We start from the raw sequence: 20,825 nt of genomic DNA on the forward strand, positions 1-20,825 counted from the left end.
TTGGCCACGACTGTACATCTCATTTGTCATTTAAGAGTTTCCCCTGATAATCTCAAGCACCAGTGGTATAGTGGTAGATGTGTGGACATAGGATTGCGAATTCATCTCAAATTGGGAGCTTCCCTTGAGAGCTTTGGTGAACTGCAGAGGTCCAAATCTATGGAGCACAACAAGCTGAACCAACAGTCCTGGATGAAGGCTTTTGACTGAATAAAAACAAAGAGCGAAATAAACACTAGTGCTTATGCTTTAGTACATTTGTCACAGTCAAACAACAGTTGGCCATGAGACCAACACACAACCTTTCAAGATAATCACATTAAACCCTTCATGTTGTTGTAAGATGAACTACCTGATGAAAAAACAGAGCAGAGGTACACATAGGAAATATTACAAGGTCGTGCACTACTTTGTTTTTCTTTTGTCCAAGGATTATCTATAGAATATAACCAAAATATTATTTATAAAAGAAAAATCACACTACCGTTCAAAAGTTTGGGGTCACTTAAATGTCCTCGTTTTTGAAAGAAAAGCACATTTTTTGTCCATTAAAATAACAGCAAATTGATCAGAAATACAGTGTAGACATTGTTAATGTTGTAAATTACTATTGTAGCTGGAAACGGCCGATTAGCGCAAGTCCGGATTTGTCCTGGGATAACATACTTGATAAGACCTGTTGGTAGATTGGATTTCTGTGAATACATGATACATTGTCTCTATAAACCAATGCAATGTTGCTTAGTTCTTTGGGCGCTGCTCTCTGCTAGTATGATGACTGTGGTCAATGTTGCCTGGTGACGGGGGTGTTACTTGAGATTGAGGTGGCGAGAGTGAGTGTGGACAGCTTCTACAAAGGCACCCACATTCTCTGGGTCCATGTCAGGGTACAGCCCGTGGCCCAGGTTGGCTATGTACCCTCTGGTCCCAAAGCCTTCCAGCATTTTCTTCACTATCTCTGATATACGCTCCTGTAGAAACAGAGACAAATGAGCATCACTTTTGAAAGTGTGCCGTATAAATAAGAGCAGCGGGCTTAGCAAGTGCCTGGCTCAAGAACACAATGGTTGCTGGGTCATGTGCTTGTACTGTACAGTACCTTTGTACTCAAACATCTCTCTGTACCTTGTGTTTTCTATTGTCAATATTCTAGATGTATTTTTTAAATAATATAATAAAATCATTTTCGGAATGGTCAAACGTTTTCAGTGTAAACTTAAACGACTAAAACCAGATATGAAGTATGTAAAAAGGATAATGGACTTATATATTTTTAAATAAGATAATCTTTGAGAACTAACCATCTCCAAAACAAAAAACTACAGTCAGGGAGAATCAAGCATTCAAAAAAAATGATGCAGTCAGGAGTATTTTTGTCATGGGGCCCCCATTGATTTTGAGTCACTCATATAGCTTTAAAACTGTAAAATGTGCTTACCTTGGGGGCATAGAGTGCACAGGGGTCCATGTTCCCCTGGAGACTAACCTTTCCTCCCGTCCGCTCTCTGAAATCAGAGACAATAGGCTCGTTAGGAAGAGTTCATTTACAAGGTGTTCAGTGGACAAAGCCAGGCATCCCCATTTTTATTGTTGACAGGATAAACTTGTGAATCCAATATAATTTAAACATATGACAAAACGTCTTTTGCAAACGTTGGCTCGGCCATTGACTGTCTAGGAAGCTAACTCTCTGGGAATGATTCATAATCATCAATTGCTTTCTGTGAAAAGGGTTCATGTCCATTACCGTGCTGAGCGTGGATCGATGGTCCAATCCAAACCAACAACCTCATAGTGGGACTGAGAGAGGTCCTCCAGACCATAGTGGCCGTCCTTGGCAAACACAATCTGGAACAGAACATACAGGACGGGGGGGGGGTTTCGGCAAAAATGTGGGTTAACTGTTGGGCAAGAAAAAGTTGGGTGAACTGTGTTAACTTGCATTTACCCGCCACTACACTGCTGATTCTGAGACCTACGACATACTATATAATGATTCAAGGCATAAAAAAAACCTCTCATGTATTTCTGACTATTTAAGATGCCGCCTGTAGAGACAAATCTGACCATATAGTGCCATCTACTGGTGAAATATCACATCACACTGGCCAACATTTCTCACTGCAATAACGGCAAGCCTTTTATAAGGACAACGTAGGAGATGATAAACAAAAGCTTGTCTTGAAAAGCTAGTGACATAAAATCCACAAAATGGAGGTCTATGTTGATGTGTGAATGACAGTCTGTGTGGGCTCACCATGGGGACATCCTGGCCTGACTCCTTCAGCTGGTCCTTGACCTTACGGGCGATGTCTCGGAGGTAGGGCAGGGAGAACTCCTGGAACTCCACTGGGCCCAGACAGCCAGCATGGGACTCAAACACCTGCAAGGCCTGGGGAAACACAGGGATGGGGGATGTATCTACATAGCACTACACTGAGTGTACAAAACATTAGGAACACCTGCTCTTTCCATGACAGACTGACCAGGTGAATCCAGGTGCAACATATGATCCCTTATTGATGTCACTTGTTATATCCACATCAATCAGTGTAGATGAAGAGGAGGAGACAGGTCAAAGAAGGATCTTTAAGCCTTGAGACGACAGACATGGAATGTGTGCCATTCCGAGGGTGAAAGGCCAAGACAAAATATGTGACTGCCTTTGAACGGGGTATGGTAGTATGTGCCAGGCGCACCGGTTTGAGTCTGTTAAAAAGTGCCACGCAGCTGGGTTTTTCACACTCAATAGCTTCCTGTGTGTATCAAGAATGGTCCACCGCCCAAAGGACATCCAGTCAACTTGACACAACTGTTGGAAGCATTGGATTCAACATGGGCCAGCATCCCTGTGGAACGCTTTCAACACCTTGTACAGTCCATGCCCTAACGAACTGAGGCCGGGGGGCTCAACGCAATAGGAAGGTGTTCATAATGTTTGGTACACTCAGTGTATGTCTTTTGTATAATGTGCCTATGCCAGGGGCCCTATAAGAGACCTGCATGAATAAAATCAACATTCTATCAGTTCCTAGATATTGAGCTATCAAATATTTAATGGTCGTCTGGCAAGTGTAACATCTTCTCCTTGTCCAATTAAGTGCTGTAAATAAAATGATCTACCCTCTATTCACCTGATAATTTTCCCATCTGCAAGAACTCTGATCTAGCAGTGCACCTGAGGATAAACTGTAGTAAGATACAGCTGGAACTCAATCTCCCATGATACCTAGCTTACCTGTGCCCCAGCAGCCACTTGTCCCAGCAGGTACTCTACGATGACATCCGTCAGCATCTTTAGCAGCTTGTGGCTGGCCTCAGGGTGGCGGTACAGCCAGCGCTTAGCCTTGGAATGGGTTGTTGAACCTCCCCCCTCAATCATATAGGCCATTAGGGTCCACTACAAGGGAAAACAGATGATGATATGGGCCACTTTACCGAAGCCACTAGTCTAAGAACACCAAAATACAACACATTTTTTTCTTCTGACGATTGAAGCAACCAATAGATTATTTATTGAAAAGTGTTCTCTCTGTCTGTGTGTGTGTGTGTGTGTGTGTGTGTGTGTGTGTGTGTGTGTGTGTGTGTGTGTGTGTGTGTGTGTGTGTGTGTGTGTGTGTATGTGTGTGTGTGTGTGTGCGATCTCACCGGGGCACCAGTGAAGCCGATCAGAGGGACCTTGCCATCCAGTTTGTGGCGTGTCAATGTGATGGCCTTGAAGACATAGCCCAGCTCCTTGTTGACGTCCACCTTGGGCTGCAGGAGCAGCAGGTCCTCTGGCTCCTTTAGGGGCTCTGGGAACGTAGGGCCCTTTCCTGCCACCATCTGGACATCCATACCCATGGCCTGGTAGCAGGAACACACATACACCCAGACATTCACTGGGCAGTTCCATTCCTCATACTGTATCTGAGTTATGTGCTTCCTCCTCTCCACATACTACACAAAGAGATGACCTTCTTACTGAGGAGGAAAAGGAGGAAGAACACTTGTAATTGAAGTGAGTAAAGTAATGGCAAATAAAAATCTTTGTCAGACAAGGACTACTCTTACCTGTGGGATAACCAGGATATCTGAGAAGATGATGGCAGCATCAAATGGGAAACGTCTCAATGGCTGTGAGAAGACCCCAAAAAAGAATAGGTGAACGTTATCAATCAAGGCTAAGATGTTTTGTAGATCGTTTTATACCTGTACTGCATAGCTACCTGGAGAGTGAGTTCGCAGCAGGCTGCAGGTGACCGACAAGTTTCAAAGAAGTCCTTCCCAGCTCTGAACTCACGGAACTCTACAAACAGACATGTCAATACCAGCAACTCATTAAAGGATGGATGGGTCCCCTCAAACAATAACAACCTATTCATATTTGATTTAGCCTAGTGCTTGTTAATGTTAGTCTCTTATGTCAGTGAAGTGAATATGAGGGTGTCGTGAGGCCCACCTGGCAGGTAGCGTCCAGCCTGTCTCATACACCACACAGGCACATGATTGGTCTCCTGGCCATGGCATGCACAGAGGAATGTATCATTCTTCAACTTAGGGAAGTCTTTGGGGCTAAAAAAAACAAAATATCATGTCAAAGATGGAATGAGACATTGTCAAAGCAATGTAAACAGAACATGACGTTTTTCCCCTCCCAACCCACCCATTCACTCAAACAGGTTGATAGGTAGGTACAGACACATTTAGTTAGTAATATTCTTCACCACTTTAACAATGAGGTCATATTCTTATCAGAGGCAAGGCCTACTCCTCCCCTTATCCTAGCTATCGTGTTGGCCACCCACTATAGAGTGCTGTAGGAGCATGTGATCTAAAAAGATAAGTCCCCCCTCTCTGTTATCAGCTGCACATTGTGTAACGGTTGAAATGAAATTATGCAGGTTCTCTCTTTCTCATGCAACTTCATAGTGACACTGTCACAAATGCTTTATGTACCAAGCCTAACCCCGGACAATACTTCAATGTGACATGCTGCAAGTCTTCATCGTGTTCCTTTAGTGACTGAGGAAAAGTTGCCTGGATCAGTTAGCTGTTAAATGGTGGGTAGCTAACTAGCTAGCTTCTTAGCACACAATTTAAAAAAGAACTAGCTAGCTACAATCAAGCATGAGAAGAACACAAACAACACTGCATGCATTTGAATGTCGACGTAATGGATAGATAGCTAATGGTTCAGTGTTTTGTAACGCTTCCAATAAAATGTATATTATTCTATACAAGCTAAATGGCAAGCTAGCTAGTCGGCTAACGATTGCTTGCTTTAGAGTAACTAGGTACACAGAATATACGTACAGTATTAGATCGTCATTTTCCATGATGGGACAGATGATACAATGGTTGAGAAAGTGTAGAAATTATGTTTACGTGTCCTAGATGTCAGTGGCACAATGCTGCCTGCTTCTTAACTATCATCCAGAATGTTGTACAACTAAAATTATGTCACACCCCTCGGCTACAGGGCGCGGCCATCTTTAGAAAGTCATGTGACCACTATGGCTACGTTTAAACTTTTTGCCTCGCGAACCCCGAATTTTGTATGTTGCGCACTGTGATATCGGTAGTTGTCCGTTTATAAGATCTTTTGATTGATACTTTTCATGTTTTGTAAGTCAATTCACTGACTCAAGTGATCTGATTTTAAATCAGATCTCACATCGCATGGAGAAGGGAATTCATTGAAAAGCGCTAGTACAAAAAGAGGACATGGAACGCCACTTGTCTTGTCTGAAGATAAATAGTTGATAGCATATAATATCATTTCTAGTGCTGATGACACTTTTCAAATAACTTAAAATAGGCCAAAATTATAAAACATCTGCAAATAAGTATTTTTATTGATACAGATCATTTGCATTTATTCAGGTTAATACAATCACGTGATGTCACACATCAATATCTCATTGCAACAAAAAAAAACCTACAATACAACAAATATACATGAAATAAATCATTAGTCTCATTATTTCTGTCATTCAGAAAATAACCCAAAAGATCAGCTGCTAAAACAAATCAATGTACCTTGAAATACAAAGAAAAATAGAAATGTAATAGATGAAAAGGTAAGCATCTGTGCTGGTAAAATGTATGATTGAATTCAACATGGCAAACAGATATGGCTAAAGTGATAATAAATATGTGGTAGAATGTCTATTTTGTGCTGTTCAATGTGATAATTATTCTACAGGTTTGATCAGAGTCAGTCAACAGTAAGCCATTTGTTATTCGATCATTTCCCGTGAAATGCTGAAATGCACAAGCAGGTCTATACTTCAATATGAAGTTGAATTCATAGATTCATCTTTTGGCTTGCCTAACAAATAAACAAGCAGTCAACTTGTCCGACAATATCTCTACTTCCGCTGAATAGCTGATATTGTTGCTGGTGGATTGACTATTTCATAATGAAACTAGCACATTGGCAGATGTATGTACATCCCAAAGGACACCCTATCCCCTACATAGTGCACTACTTTTGGCCAGAGCCCTATTGGGACTCAAACATTGACTTCCTAGGGCTGCTGTTGGTACTGGCCCTCTGTGGCAGTGTAAAAGTCATCTAGGACACTCTGGATGTAGTCAAATGTAGGCCTGTCATCTGGCTTGCTCTTCCAACAACTGGTCATGATGTCATAGAGCTCGTTGGGACAGTTCTCAGGGCGGGGCATTCTATAACCTCTCTGCACTGAAGTCATCACCTCACCATTACTCATCCCTTGAAAAAGGAAAAAGGGAACAGAAAGATTCAGTGAGACGAAGCAGATACTCTGAAATGCAGGTCGACCCAAATTGAAAAAAAAGCAAATGTGACCAATTCTTATTTCTGTGGGGAAAATGGTTGATCAATAGCGGAAAAAATACAAATAAAAAATACAAATAAAGTCAGCAGGTATTTGGTATTTCCTAACGCATCACAATAAATACCATCAAACCAAATACAGGGTCCTTCTCTGGAGAATACCACTCAATGATCTCATGCAATATCTGTCATTAACCAGCAGATGGCGATAAATATATGTTAACGGTTAATTCAAACTATATTTGGCAGCAAATCGTGGGGAAATCAGGCTTGAGAAGCTAGTCTTAAATATGAAAGTATTGTGTGTGTTTATGTGTATAAGGTTGCATGTAATTACCTGGGTAAGGTATTTTTCCATAGGTAATGATTTCATACAGGAGGACTCCAAAGGACCACATGTCTGACTTGATAGTGAAGGATCCATAGTTGATGGCCTCTGGTGCTGTCCACTTGATGGGAAACTTTGCACCTGTAATGGGCAAACACTCACATATTCAGAGGACGGAATAGTTTGACACTTATCTGCCTAACCAACCAACCAAGGTACAATTATATACACTAGTACATGTTTGGACTGCTGACAGAAGCATTCTTGTGTAACGGATGTGAAACGGCTAGCTAGTTAGCGGTGATGTCACTTGCTCTGAGACCTTGAAGTAGTGGTTCCCCTTGCTCTGCAAGGGCCACGGCTTTTGTGGAGTGATGGGTAATGATGCTTCGTGGGTGACTGTTGTTGATGTGTACAGAGGGTCCCTGGTTCGCGCCCGGATATGGGCGAGGGGACGGTCTAAAGTTATACTGTTACGTATACTGTTACTTGTACAAACCAATATGCAATGATAACCAGTTTGCTTCTAGCATGTTTACATTGCTGATATGTACCTCTACTTCCTCATTGGCATAACAAAAAACAAACACACTATGCAAAGCCTGATCCAAGTCCCTTAGATAAACATCAACATCATGTCCCTCAGCGGTACTAGTCTCTACAGATACGATCTTACAAAATATACACAATTACACTACTGTAATAACTCTAGAGAGCAACAGGGAATTTCTCTATACTGTCTTGCTCAGCCAAAGATGTGACACTAGACAAATCATTTTGGGAAAAACTCATGATGCATAATTAATCAGTCATGAATGTTATCACATGAATCACACATATGTATAACAGTATGGCCAAAGTACAGTATTAATATTGTACTAACTAATTCTAGCATGCAGAGACGGAAGGCTCACCCTCTCTGGCTGTGTACTGGTCATCTTCTATAACTCTAGCAAGGCCAAAGTCAGCTATTTTACACAGCAAACTCTCAGACACCAGGACATTGGCTGTTCTCAGGTCACGGTGGATGTAGTTCTTCTTCTCAATGTAAGCCATTCCCTCCGCAATCTGAAAATTGATGAAAGTTCCCCTCAGAGATTAATAAAGTACCTATCTATCTGAGATGAAACTCAATTCAGCATTCGACCCAAATTAGTCAAACTTTCCGACTGACTTGTGTCGTTTCGTTCCCATAAAACAGTACTGAAAATGGTTAATAACTAGACTTCTCTTCTGACAAAAATTCAGTATGGCAAATGTGCAATGCTGCACAACATGCACCACATGACCAAAAGTCTGTGGACACCTGCTCGTCAAACATCTCATTCCCCGTTCTGCCAGTCACATTCTCTTAAAGTTCCCCAAAGCACACACATCCCTGGGTCGCTCCTCTTTTCAGTTCGCTGCAACTAGTGACTGGCACGAGCTGCAAAAAACACTCAAACTGGACCGTTTTATCTCCATCTCTTCATTCAAAGACTCAATCATGGACACTCTTACTGACTGTTGTGGCTGCTTCGCGTGATGTATTGTTATCTCTACCTTCTTGCCATTTGTGCTGTTGTCTCTGCCTAATAATGTTTCTACCATGTTTTCTGCTGCTACCATGTTGTTCTGCTGCCATGTTGGGTTGCTCCCATGCTGTGTTTTCATGTGTTGCTGCCATGCTGTGTTGTCATGTGTTGCTGCCATGCAATGTTGTTGTCTTTAGGTCTCTCTTTATGTAGTGTTGTGGTGTCTCTCTTGTCGTGATGTGTGTTTTGTCCTATGTTTTTTTTTTTTTTTTATTGAAAAAAATGAATCCCTATCCACGCAAGAGGCTTTTTGCCTCTTGGTAGACCACCATTGTAAATAATAATTTGTTCTTAACTGACTTGCCTAGTTAAATAATGGTTTTATTTTTTTCTATAACATTCTCCACTCTTCTGGGAAGGCTTTCCGCTAGATGTTGGAACATTTCTGCGGGGAGTTGCTTCCATTAAGCCACCAGCCGATGCTAGACATTGTATATGGTGATCTTAGGCTTATGTGTGGCTGCTCGGCCATGGAAACCTATTTCATGAAGCTAGCAGTTTGGAACTCGGTAGTGAGTGTTACAACCGAGGACAGGTGATTTTTACACGCAACAAACTTCAGCACTCTGTGGTCCCGTTCCGTGAGCTTGTGTGGCCTACCACTTCGCGTCTGAGCCGTTGTTGCTCTTAGACGTGTCCACTTCGCAACAGCACTTACAGTTGACCGGGGCAGCTCTAGCAGGGCAGAATTTTGATGACTGACTTGTTGGAAAGGTGGCATCCTATGACGGTGCCATGTTGAAAGTCTCTGAGCTCTTCAGTAAGGCCATTCTACTGCCAATGTTTGTCTATGGAGGTTGTATGGCTGTGTGCTCGATTTTATACACCTGTCAGCAACTAGTGTGGCTGAAACAGCCGAAACCACTCATTTGAAGGGATGTCCACATACCTTTGTATACATAGTGTAGTTAATGTTTGTATTTTACCTCTTGGTAGAATTGAATTAGCTACCAACCATTTGACTTGGTTATTACTCAACATGTTTAAGTGAGCTGGCTGAGTCCATTCTGGGAAAGGGTTGATCTGGTAATCAGACAATTGTTTCATTTCCCCAACTGCATCCTCTTTCACTTTGTCTAACACGTTGTGCAACTGTGGCTAGATGCAGTTTTCCCAAGCCTGAACGGACCACACCTCTCAGTCAATCCACAAAGACCTGATTAAAGTTCATTAGGAATTTCTGTTGAACTAATTAGTATCTCAAGTGTACTGACCTACATGGAATGAGGTGTATTCCTTTCAAAATGTGTGACCTTTTTTTTAGGTAGTTTACTTCTTTGGGGAGGCATGTTATCAATGGTACCTTATGGATCATCATTTTGTGTGTTGACTGTTTGGTTGAATCACATTTCTTATACTTCCATGAGGCATATACTTTAATAGGCGTGTGTGAGGCACCACAGGATGGTCTTCACTTGTCACTTCTATGTTCTTAGTTTGTTGCAACTCATTTGGAAAGTGCGTCACCAAATAGTATTTAGTTGCTATTCCTCTTTCTGGTTTACCAATGGAAAAACTGACATCATCATCTATTTCTGAAGTGGAAATGTCTGTAAAGTTGAGCAATAATCTTAATCCTTGTGACATATAGAGATGTAAGAAGAACAAGCATTACCTGTGCAGAGAAATCGATGAGCTTAGGTAGCTGAACTTTGCAGCCTACCTCACTTTTTAGGAAATCTAAGAGGCTACCTAAAAAAGGAAAGAAACAAAATGGAGGAATAGAAACCAAACCAATGAAAATGTGCAGAGGTGACTTACAGAACACTTATATAACTTATGTAACATCAAATGGTGTGTATTGATGAAAACATGTCGGCAAAATGATTAGGAATTGGACTTGAAGGGTGTTTTACCATTGGACATGTACTCTGTGATGATGTAGATAGGCTCGACCTTGGTGACGACGGCGTAGAGGCGCACCAGTCTGTCGTGTTGCAGGGTCTTCATCAGGTTAGCCTCCTCCATGAAGGCCTCAGCTGACATGGTGCCTGGCTTCAGTGTCTTCACTGCCACCTTAGTCGTGTTGTTGTAGAACGCTGCAACAAGGAGGGATTTACACAGTATGAAGTATATAAAAATGTCTTCTGACCTCTAGGGCTACCTACTTTTTGTCTTTTTATTTGAATTACATTTTGATTGGAAGATATCACATAAACAGTTTCACACGATTAAGCAACAAGGGAACCAATGGCAGTGACATAGAGTAGTGAAGTGCAGTTCATACTCAATAAATAGAACGAAGGAATTAAGCTGTAACAGTTCAGAAAAAAAGTGTTTGTTTGAGAGAGCTAAAAGTAGACAGCAGGAGCCTTGAGACAGATACATTTTCATGTTTCAGCTTCACTGCACTCTGAACAAACATCAACTGTAAGACGCCTCAGGGGAATGATAGAACTGCTAGAGAGACCATTGATTCAAAACAATAACTCTAAGTGTACGTCCCAAATGACAGCATATTCCCAATATAGTGTATTACTTTTGACCAGGGCCCATAGAGCTTTGGTCAAAAGTAGTGCACTATGTAGGGAATAGGGTGCTATTTGGAATGCACATAATAAAATACAAGCTAGGGAGTTTCTCTGTATATATTACTGATTAACAAGTGGAGTTTCAGTACAAGTTTGAGCATTTTGAACCCTCCGTCCAGAATAGCATTTCTTTATCACATAAGTCTCCAACAATTTGATTGTTTCCACTGTGCTAGCTGAACAAGCACTGAACTTCATCCTAATCTCTAATCTCCTAGCCTCTTAATTCCTCGTTTTCATAGAGAAGAGGGGACTAAACTCTACAGAGACATAACAAATGCAAAGAGGTGAATGAGAGGAAGCAGGACTGTCGACAGCTCCATCTGGCTGGCTCACTGTGCCATAGGAAAAGCCCTGAAAGCCAATGAGTTCAGAGAAAACAAAGGAAACATCTTGAGCGCCGTACAGGAGCCCCACAGTCCATTTGGATATTTGCAAAGATGACAACTTCCTGCAATTCATCAAGGCTGAGGTGTGGGAAGGGAGGACTTGAATAATAACAAAATCTAATGCAAATTCGAAGTCAGACATACTCACATTTCCTCTACAGATGCCTCTGATAACAGCACCAACAGTTCCTTGTACCAGTCCCATCCCTCCACTCTCTACAGCTGCTCACAATCTCATAGAGACAGTAGGATCAACATTTGACTGTCTGTCTGTCTCAGCTGCCCTAACCCTGATACAATTACACCACAATAAAGTGATCCCATTCAAAAACAATGGAGAATTCTGACCAAAGGTCTGCCATGACTCATGCATCCACTTACATTACAATAAAGATGACTTACTAATTTGGGATATCTGATAATCACCACTACTATGTTCTTGGTGAAATGACACACAGTCACATACTGTACAACAGTGGTTCCTAACCAGTGGTACTAGGACCCCTGGGGGTACTTGGCCTATCCACAGGGGGTACTTAGGAAGACTCAAGAGACCATAGGCCTACTGATAAAATGTACATGAGGGGGTACCTCAGGGGTACTCCAGGCAGAGCAAAATCACGTTGGTGGTACAGTAACCGAAAAAGGTTGGGAACCACTGCTATACACTTACACACACATACATAACACACTCCTCCAACAGACAGGGAGCATTCTTTCGTTGACTCACCCATCCACACTTCACCAAATTGTCCGGCTCCTAGTTTCTTCACCATCTTGATGGACTCCTTGGAGATCTCCCAGGCATCTTTGTCCCATGGCTTCTGAGCTTTGGGTTTATCACAGGCCTTCTCCAGCTTTCGACAGAGACCATCCGATTGTTCTGGCAAGCACACAACAAACCAATGTTGAGACATAGCAGAGTGACATTACTATATTCTTTAGACAAGATATTCTTTATTCACTTTTAGTGAATAGAGAAGTTGAAAGTTTAAATCTGAAAGAAGCCAAGAAGAGTTTATGGAAATAATTGGTCAAAGGGAAGAGTAACCAAGTAAGATACCACTAGGGTAGCCTAGTGGTTAGAGTGGTGGACTAGCAACCGGAATGTTGCAAGTTCAAACCCCCGAGCTGACAAGGTACAAATCTGTTGTTCTGCCCCTGAACAGGCAGTTAACCCACTGTTCCTAGGCTGTCATTGAAAATAAGAATTTGTTCTTAACTTTGCCTTGTAAAATTTTTAAGTTTGTGTCATATTACAGGTGGGCTCCAATACAGTGGTACTCACTGTGATAATGTTTTATCATGCTGCCAATGTCAGGGAATGTGATTTTAGGTGAGATGTAGAAGCCTCCATTATCCAGCATCCGGATCTTATAATGTTTCACAGCGTCGGTCCCTTGGGCATCCACATCTCTAATAGACATGGAATAACTTCCTGGTGAAGAGAAAAAACACATCGGAATTATACTCATATATTCAGACATCCAAATACAATAGAGTGATTCATGGACCATCTATTTTCCTTAGAAAGACTTTGTTTCTCCAGTGGGTCCTTACCCTTTGATGTCTCACTCTCACGAATGAGGTAAGATCCTGCTTTGTTTGCAGGCGCCAAAAGTTGTCTCTCTGCGTCCTTCCTTGTAATATCCTTAAAAAACCATCTACACAGAACAGAAAAACAATACTATAGTGACACAAATTAGAAATCCAATCTTCCCCTGAAATGAATGGAAAATAACAGCTACAGGATGTGCATCTATTAACAGTGAATAGAAAACCTTGTTGGCTCTGAGAGGAATGTGTAAAAGTAATTGTGATGTCGACACTCACTCCTCTGTCTCCATGGTATTGGCCTCAGCAACATAATTGGAGGGTATGAACCCTTCTTTCTTAGAGGTCAGAGACTGAGCCTTCCACCATTCACCATGCCTGAGAACAGTTTTGATTCATATGATGTCAATAAAGGGGCACAACAAGAATATACCTATTCAATGATGACACTATTATCTTTTTATAAAATGCTTGAACAAGCAATATTCCTCTTAGTCCTACATTGGATTGGTTTATGTATAAAATCTAACACACTCAAATATGGAGAACAGGCACTTACTCTTCAAGAACCTTAAGCCTTTCCCCCTTCTTGAATCCCAAATCGTCTTTGTGTTTTGCATCATATGGGTATAGTGCAATAACTATTTTACCAGACTCAGATTGCTCTGTGTGAGATAAGAGGGACAGTGGGAACATTTGTCTGCAATCAAATAGTATTGGAATAATGCACTGCACAATGCACTGCAGAAGAAATGGAACCACCATACAATATTTGCCCTGCATCAAATATTACTGTAATAATGTGCAATAAAGAAATACAACAAGCATACCTTCCATTTTCATGAATACCTGACCAGGCAGGAGACCTCCAGGAGGTGAGTTACTCTGTATCAAGAGATGATTTCAAATCACTACTCTGAACAGTAGTTTTCCAAATGTTGTTATGGTTTCATTGTGCTAATCTATGAACAGTAGTTTGGATCAAAGGATAATCTAAAGTGAACATATGAAATAGAGAGAGAGAGAGAGAGAGAGAGAGAGAGAGAGAGAGAGAGAAAGAGAAAGAGAGAGAGGGCTGGAAATTGACATTTGTGCTATTGGGTCCATTTAAATAAAAACATTGATAATTTGGTAACTTTTTCAATTTTCAAAGATTCATTAATAACACACTTGAACCATTTGTGTCAATTGTTTCCAGGTCAGGGATTTTTTTGCAGTACATTAGTAATCACTACAAGAATAATCACTACGAAATAAATACTGTTTCCTACTACAGTACTACTTACTGTAGCATTTGGTTTACTGGAGGTGGGATCTCTCACATATACAGTTTGGTCGGGACGTACTGGCCGTTGGTTCTTGCCATCAAGCACACCTCCATTCAGACCGTCATTTAGCTTGGATTTTTTACAACCCATGTTGTCTGTTGGGAAAGACACAGAAGTTAACTTTTTTTCCATTGGTTAAAACCACAGATGGGCACATAGAATTTTGAGCAAAGCTTGCTATTCATCATTTCAATATTCCAACAAAATGGCCATGAAGGAATGAGTGGCGAGAAACGTAACCCAGATGATTATCAAGAAACAAAATCAAACATAGATAAACATTGACAGTGTGGCTGTGTGTGTGAGACCTACTGTACACATGACCACTGTTCATAAACACAAATGACTTATTAATACATACAGTAGCTAAGAAGTCCTGATAAATGTAATGGCTTCGATCTATGTCATAATGACAGTGCACAACAGAGTTGATAATTAATCAAAGTGCACTGATCAGGATTCAACTGTGCCTATTTATTTGCCTTAACATCAACAGCACTGCAACCTAACACAGATCAAACCTCACTCGCTAATTTAACGTTTATAATATTCACAAACATTAACAGTGTTTGTACATTGTCAAGTCCTGATAAGTCCTGATTTAAGTCCTGATTTGTTCGGCTTGGAAATTAAAAAGGGTTTCATATTCAGACCATGCACACATATCTGAGAAACAAGCCTGTAGGCACTAACTATGGATATTTGAGTTAGGCTCTTTCTGTCTCAACAGCTGGGATCAGTTAGACATGATAGCTCAGGGGAGTTGAGGTCTTTACTGTACTACACTACAACACCACTTGATTCAGCGCGGATTGAAAATTAAGTTACATCTCAAAATAGAAGAGAGTGGGTTTTTATATATATACAACCAGCAGTGGTTGTAAATCAGTATCTTTCTCTCTCTCTCTCACACACGCTCTTTCTCACACACACACACACACACACACACACACACACATACACACATGTGCGTGGAGTTTGGAGCAGCAGTGGTTGAGTATAACAACAATACTGTGAAGGTAACAATCTTAGATCTGTACATGCTTTTCTATGTACAGTACATTAATACCATATACATACGATACAAGCCGCGGTTTGTAACCTACCGGCAGGAAACAGGGTTGTACAGCTGGTTCACTGATATCAGGGGCAACACATGATTTCCTGTGTCAAAACACATTTACTCACTCCAATGACACTCTCATGACACTCCAATGCTCAGTGTCCAGGAGAATTCTCCAATGATTTCAGTTATAAGTTACAGATATCGTCTTATATCAAGAGCTACAAAATAATATAATTAACACAGTAGGCCTATCGTTTGATCTGAAACCAGTGGGTCACTAAAACTGAGGGAGGGAAAACATGTATTTGTTATTAACTATTCCAGTCAAAATTAAAATTGATTTTATCAGAGTGTGAGGTGTTTTTCTTCCTTTGCTGTTTCCTCAAACTTCGGATCCCTATAAAAATATTGATCAGTTTTTCTTTCTGGCCAACTAACAGCTTAAAGGCACACCATTCATTTGTCTTAGTCTTGTATTTAATTTACCCCAAATGGAAACCAGTTCAGAAACTATACTGAACAAAAATATAAATGCAACATGCAACAATTTCACAGATTTGACTGAGTTACAATTCATAGAAGGAAATCAGTATATTTAAATAAACTTATTAGGCCCTAATCTATGGATTTCACGTGACTCGGCAAGGGTACAGCCATGGGTGGGCCTGGCTCCCAAGTGGGTGGGCCTATGCCCTCCCAGGCCCACCCATGGCTGTACCCTTGCCGAGTCAAGGGTACAGCCAGCCAATCAGAATGAGTACCCCAGCCAATCAGAATGAGTTTTCCCCCACAAAAGAGCTTTATTACAGACAGAAATAATCCTCAGCACCCCCTCAGACTATACCGCAGGTGAAGAAGCCGGATGTGGAGGTCCTGGGCTGACGTGGTTACACGTGGTCTGGGTTGAGAGAAATAAGCTTGTTGTGCCTGTGGAACATTTATAGGATCTTTTATTTCAGCTCCGGAAACATGGGACCAACACTTTACATGTTGCGTTTATATGATGGACGTCTGATTGTGAACCGTAGCATTTGGTTGTACTAATGCACTGTTGTTGGATGATATGGGCAATGCATTAGACCATTAACCAAGATATCTGTGATAAGAAAACAACCCTGTTGGGTCCTTTGGGTCTCAGGCTCTGGCTGTCACAAGTGTTGAGGCTGACCTTGCCTGGTTATTTATATGACAGCCAGGAAATGGCTGCAGACAGCGTAGAAGAAGACAAATACAGAGGATATGTGCTACTGTGGCTTCGGTACACTTCCTCATTTGACCAGCCACTGTCTTTTGTCAGAAAAGTGAAAAACCCTCTGCATGTATTTCTGTCTGGTGTTATTTAGGTCAAGGAATGTTCCATTTTCTATATGAGTTAAGTTGGTTAAACAATGCAGAAAATGCAATTCCATTTAATAATGTTGAATACATAAAAACACACTTAGACCATGCCTCATACACTTTAGAGGGCACAGCCCGTGTGGGCGTGCACACGACAGGAATGTCCATCACACCATTGTGAAGTGTGAGCGAGGTGGTGATAGGAACCTATTGCATAGAAGTCTCCCACCGCAGACTTGTTGCCTCGGACAATGTATCAACGCTACTGGGATCAGGTTTACTAGGCAAGCTGCATAGTGCAGTCTACAGTTGAAATTCTTTATTTAAAACACATACGTTGGGGTAATAATATGTCCACGCTTAAAACATCCCAAATTGAAAATACAGGCTACGCCAAGTTTGTACACACACCAATTTCTTTAGACAAAGGTTTCAGAACAATTTAAACTTGCGCACTAAACTATGTGGATCGTATCACGATTTTTTAAAACATAAAATGTGGACTATTTAGCCAAATAAACGGACTAGCCTAGTGTCTATAGAAATAAAAATGAAGTCATGCTTGATTTTTTTTTTAAACTGCTGATAACTTTTTTTTTAACAGCTAGGCTATAGAATAGAGGTGCAATGCCATAATATAGACGAGACTTACCTGTCAAATTACACTAGTTATAGATGCGTTTTAGCCAAATAAAGAAAAGTAGTTGTAATCCGTAACTTTCGTATGTCTTGCTCTTCATTAGAGCCGAGAATGGACTGTCATAGACTGTTACATTCACCGAACAGAATGAGGAAATTCATATGTTAAATTGTCGGGATTTTTTTTGTTACTGTAACTTCCTGGTACAATGTTCATTCGTCCAAAGTATTTGCATAATAGCGCACAACTGAACACATTTGAGTGTCCAACATCTTCAAACATCATGCTAATTACACAGGTAATTTGAGGTCAAAGTCATATATTTACTACATACCCTTTACCTTACACTTGGTTATTTGTTTTATAAAGTCAAAGACACTACAATTTATGAAGTGGACAGAGGGGACATTGTGGAACTACTGCCTGTGTGTTGTTATTAGTGAGAAGCAGTATGATGAAGAGTCAGCCAAAACAATATATTAATTTCCCAAAAAGATAATAGAAATAAGGATGTGGCCATGTGTCTCTTGCAATTCTGCAGGGGCCAATATTCTTTTTCAAGCTAAAAAATAGACAAAAAAACAAACAATCTAGTGACATCATAAGACATACTAAATAATATAATAGCTGTCTGAAAAACATGATAGTGTGATATGTTATTTTTATTGTCTGCTTAGATACGCATGCTCTTCTTCGGTAGGCAGGCCCAGACCACTGGGCACACACTGGTTGAATCAACGTTATTTCCACGTCATTTCAATTAAATTACATTGAACCAACGTGGACTAGATGTTGAATTGGCATCTATCCCCAGTGGGAGGCTTCGGTGTCAGTGTCATAGAGATATCTTAATAGCTATCAACACATCAGCTCAACTGATGCAGAATCAATAGGGTTTAACTGTTGGCCAGGCTGCAAACAGCAGGGCTGGTCACTGCTGTGATACAGGGTGCCTGCCCAGCAGGTGCTGAGCTCACTGAGAGAGAGAGACACATATCTTGACCCAAGCATCACTGAGGCCAACTTGAACAGGTCCTCATTCAGCTGACTGTCTATTTGCTGAAGCCTGATGACCATGTCATATTTTCCAAGCACTGACTATGCTGATAAATACTGTGTTGAGGGAAAATGTACTTGATACGTGTTGCCTCATCTAGCTATCTTAAGATGAATGCACTAATTGTAAATCACTCTGGATACGAGTGTCTGCTAAATGACTCAAATGTATATCCAGTGTGTAGCTAACATGTAAACAAAAATGTCCACACAAAAAAAGCCAATGTTGAGAACAGGGCAAAGTAAGATGGCATGGTTAGCTTTAATACAACAATAGATCATCCAAGAAAATGTGTTCTTCAATCAAAATCAAGAGTAAAACATGTATCACTGCAAAACTGCCAAGGCTATTCTTGACAGAGTAGCCAGCACGTCTTCAAAATAGAAGAACTATTCTGTGCATTGACATGTAAGCTTCCATTTGGCTAGACCACACTGGTCTGACAGTAACAGTTAAGGCCACACACAGAGCCAGACTCCCCTAGGCTCTGGTTATAGAGAATGAAACAGACAAAGAACTAGACTCACTAATATAAAATAAATAGGGGCCTAGTGCCATTATCTAATGTCAAGTAGTATCAATTGATCAACTGATGACTTGGGCCAATGTAGCTAGCTCTATATACAGTGGCAAGAAAAAGTATAGTTCGGCCTAAATTGGTCATAAAATGTGATCTTATCTTCATCTAAGTCACAACAATAGACAAACACAGTCTGTTTAAACTAATAACACACCAACAATTATACATTTTCATGTCTTTATTGAACACACTGTGTAAACATTCACAGTGCAAAAAGTATGTGAACCCTTGGATTTAATGTTTTTTTTTAATTTCACCTTTATTTAGCCAGGTAGGCCAGTTAAGAACAAGTTCTCATTAACAACTGCGACCTGGCCAAGATAAAGCAAAGCGACACATACAACAACACAGAGTTACACATGGAATAAACAAACGTATAACACAATAGAAAAATAGAAATTAACACTGGAGTGATAGATGTGCAGAAGATGATGTGCAAGTAGAAATACTGGTGTGCAAAAGAGCAAAAAAGTAAATAAAAACAATATGGGGATGAGGTAGGTAGATTGGATGGGCTATTACAGATGGGCCGTGTACAGCTGCAGCGATCGGTTAGCTGCTCAGATACTGTAGCTGTTGTTTAAAGTTAGTGAGGGAAATATAAGTCTCCAACTTCAGCAATTTTTGCAATTCGCTCCAGTCATTGGCAGCAGAGAACTGGGGCGGCAGGGTAGCCTAATGGTTAGATGTCTGGTGTGAACTGCTCTCGAGGTCAATGCACAGCATCTCAATTGGGTTGAGGTCAGGTGTATTTTCTTCAGTTGAAGTGTTGTTTAGTGTTTTACGTATCGTAGACTCGTCAGAGACGTTAGCATGTTCCAGAGATTTCTGTAAGTCTAGCTGACACCTCATTGAGCATTCTGCACTGTGCTCTTGCAGTCATCTTTGCAGGACCTCGACTCCTAGGGAGAGTAGCAACAGTGCTGAACTTTCTCCATTTATAGACAATTTGTCTTACCGTGGACTGATGAACATCAAGGATTTTAGAGATACTTTTGTATCCCATCCCAGCTTTATGCATGTCTTCTGAGATCTATTTTGTTTGAGGCATGGTTCACATCAGGCAATGCTTCTTGTGAACAGCAAATTCAAATTTTGTGAATGTTTTTTATAGAGCAGGACAGCTCTAACCAACATCTCCAATCTCGTCTCATTGATTGGACTCCAGGTTAGCTGACTCCTGACTCCAATTAGCTTTTGGAGAAGTCATTAGCCTAGGGGTTCACCTACTTTTTCCAACCTACACTGTGAATGTTTCAATTCCATATAACGTAGACAAGAAAAATACAATAATGTGTGTTATTAGTTTAAGCACACTGTGTTTGCCTATTGTTGTGACTTAGTTGAAGATCAGATCAAATTTTATGACCAATTTATGCAGAAATCCAGGTAATTCCAAAGGGTTCACATACTTTTTCTATACTCAGTATACTTCTTATCTTCTAATAACAGCAAACACGGACTTAGCTTTTTATAGTAGTAGATATGCAATAAAAGGCTATAGCTAGATCTCCCACTGCTAAGTAACCAGGTCAATGTATTACCAAATAGGTGATGGCCTGCTTTGTTACACTGCTGATAAAATACATGATGGTGGCAGAATACAATATCAATGAGGTCTACAGTATGAGGCCTGTTCCT

At 40.8% G+C, this 20,825-nt stretch overlaps 2 protein-coding genes across 2 annotated transcripts; both read right to left on the reverse strand.

Annotated features, from left to right (window-relative positions):
* Positions 1-229: 229 nt before the first annotated feature.
* LOC112260482 (uroporphyrinogen decarboxylase) lies at positions 230-5,478 on the reverse strand. The gene is made up of 10 exons (XM_024435630.2): positions 5,296-5,478; positions 4,442-4,554; positions 4,209-4,288; positions 4,054-4,116; positions 3,649-3,846; positions 3,239-3,400; positions 2,258-2,392; positions 1,748-1,848; positions 1,439-1,505; positions 230-971 (listed from the first exon to the last, which is right to left on the reverse strand). The coding sequence occupies exons 1-10, from the start codon at positions 5,316-5,318 to the stop codon at positions 810-812; spliced, it is 1,104 nt and encodes a 367-aa protein (XP_024291398.1). The 5' UTR covers positions 5,319-5,478; the 3' UTR covers positions 230-809.
* A 341-nt stretch (positions 5,479-5,819) lies between these two features.
* LOC112260483 (tyrosine-protein kinase Lyn) lies at positions 5,820-17,740 on the reverse strand. The gene is made up of 13 exons (XM_024435631.2): positions 17,560-17,740; positions 14,462-14,598; positions 14,006-14,060; positions 13,735-13,840; positions 13,455-13,553; positions 13,182-13,285; positions 12,910-13,059; positions 12,352-12,504; positions 10,558-10,740; positions 10,317-10,393; positions 8,042-8,195; positions 7,137-7,268; positions 5,820-6,715 (listed from the first exon to the last, which is right to left on the reverse strand). Exons 2-13 carry the CDS (start codon positions 14,591-14,593, stop codon positions 6,513-6,515), a joined length of 1,548 nt encoding a protein of 515 aa, XP_024291399.1. The 5' UTR covers positions 14,594-14,598; positions 17,560-17,740; the 3' UTR covers positions 5,820-6,512.
* Positions 17,741-20,825: the final 3,085 nt, after the last annotated feature.

This window comes from Oncorhynchus tshawytscha, linkage group LG10, assembly GCF_018296145.1.
Source record: "Oncorhynchus tshawytscha isolate Ot180627B linkage group LG10, Otsh_v2.0, whole genome shotgun sequence".
NCBI lineage: Eukaryota > Metazoa > Chordata > Actinopteri > Salmoniformes > Salmonidae > Oncorhynchus > Oncorhynchus tshawytscha.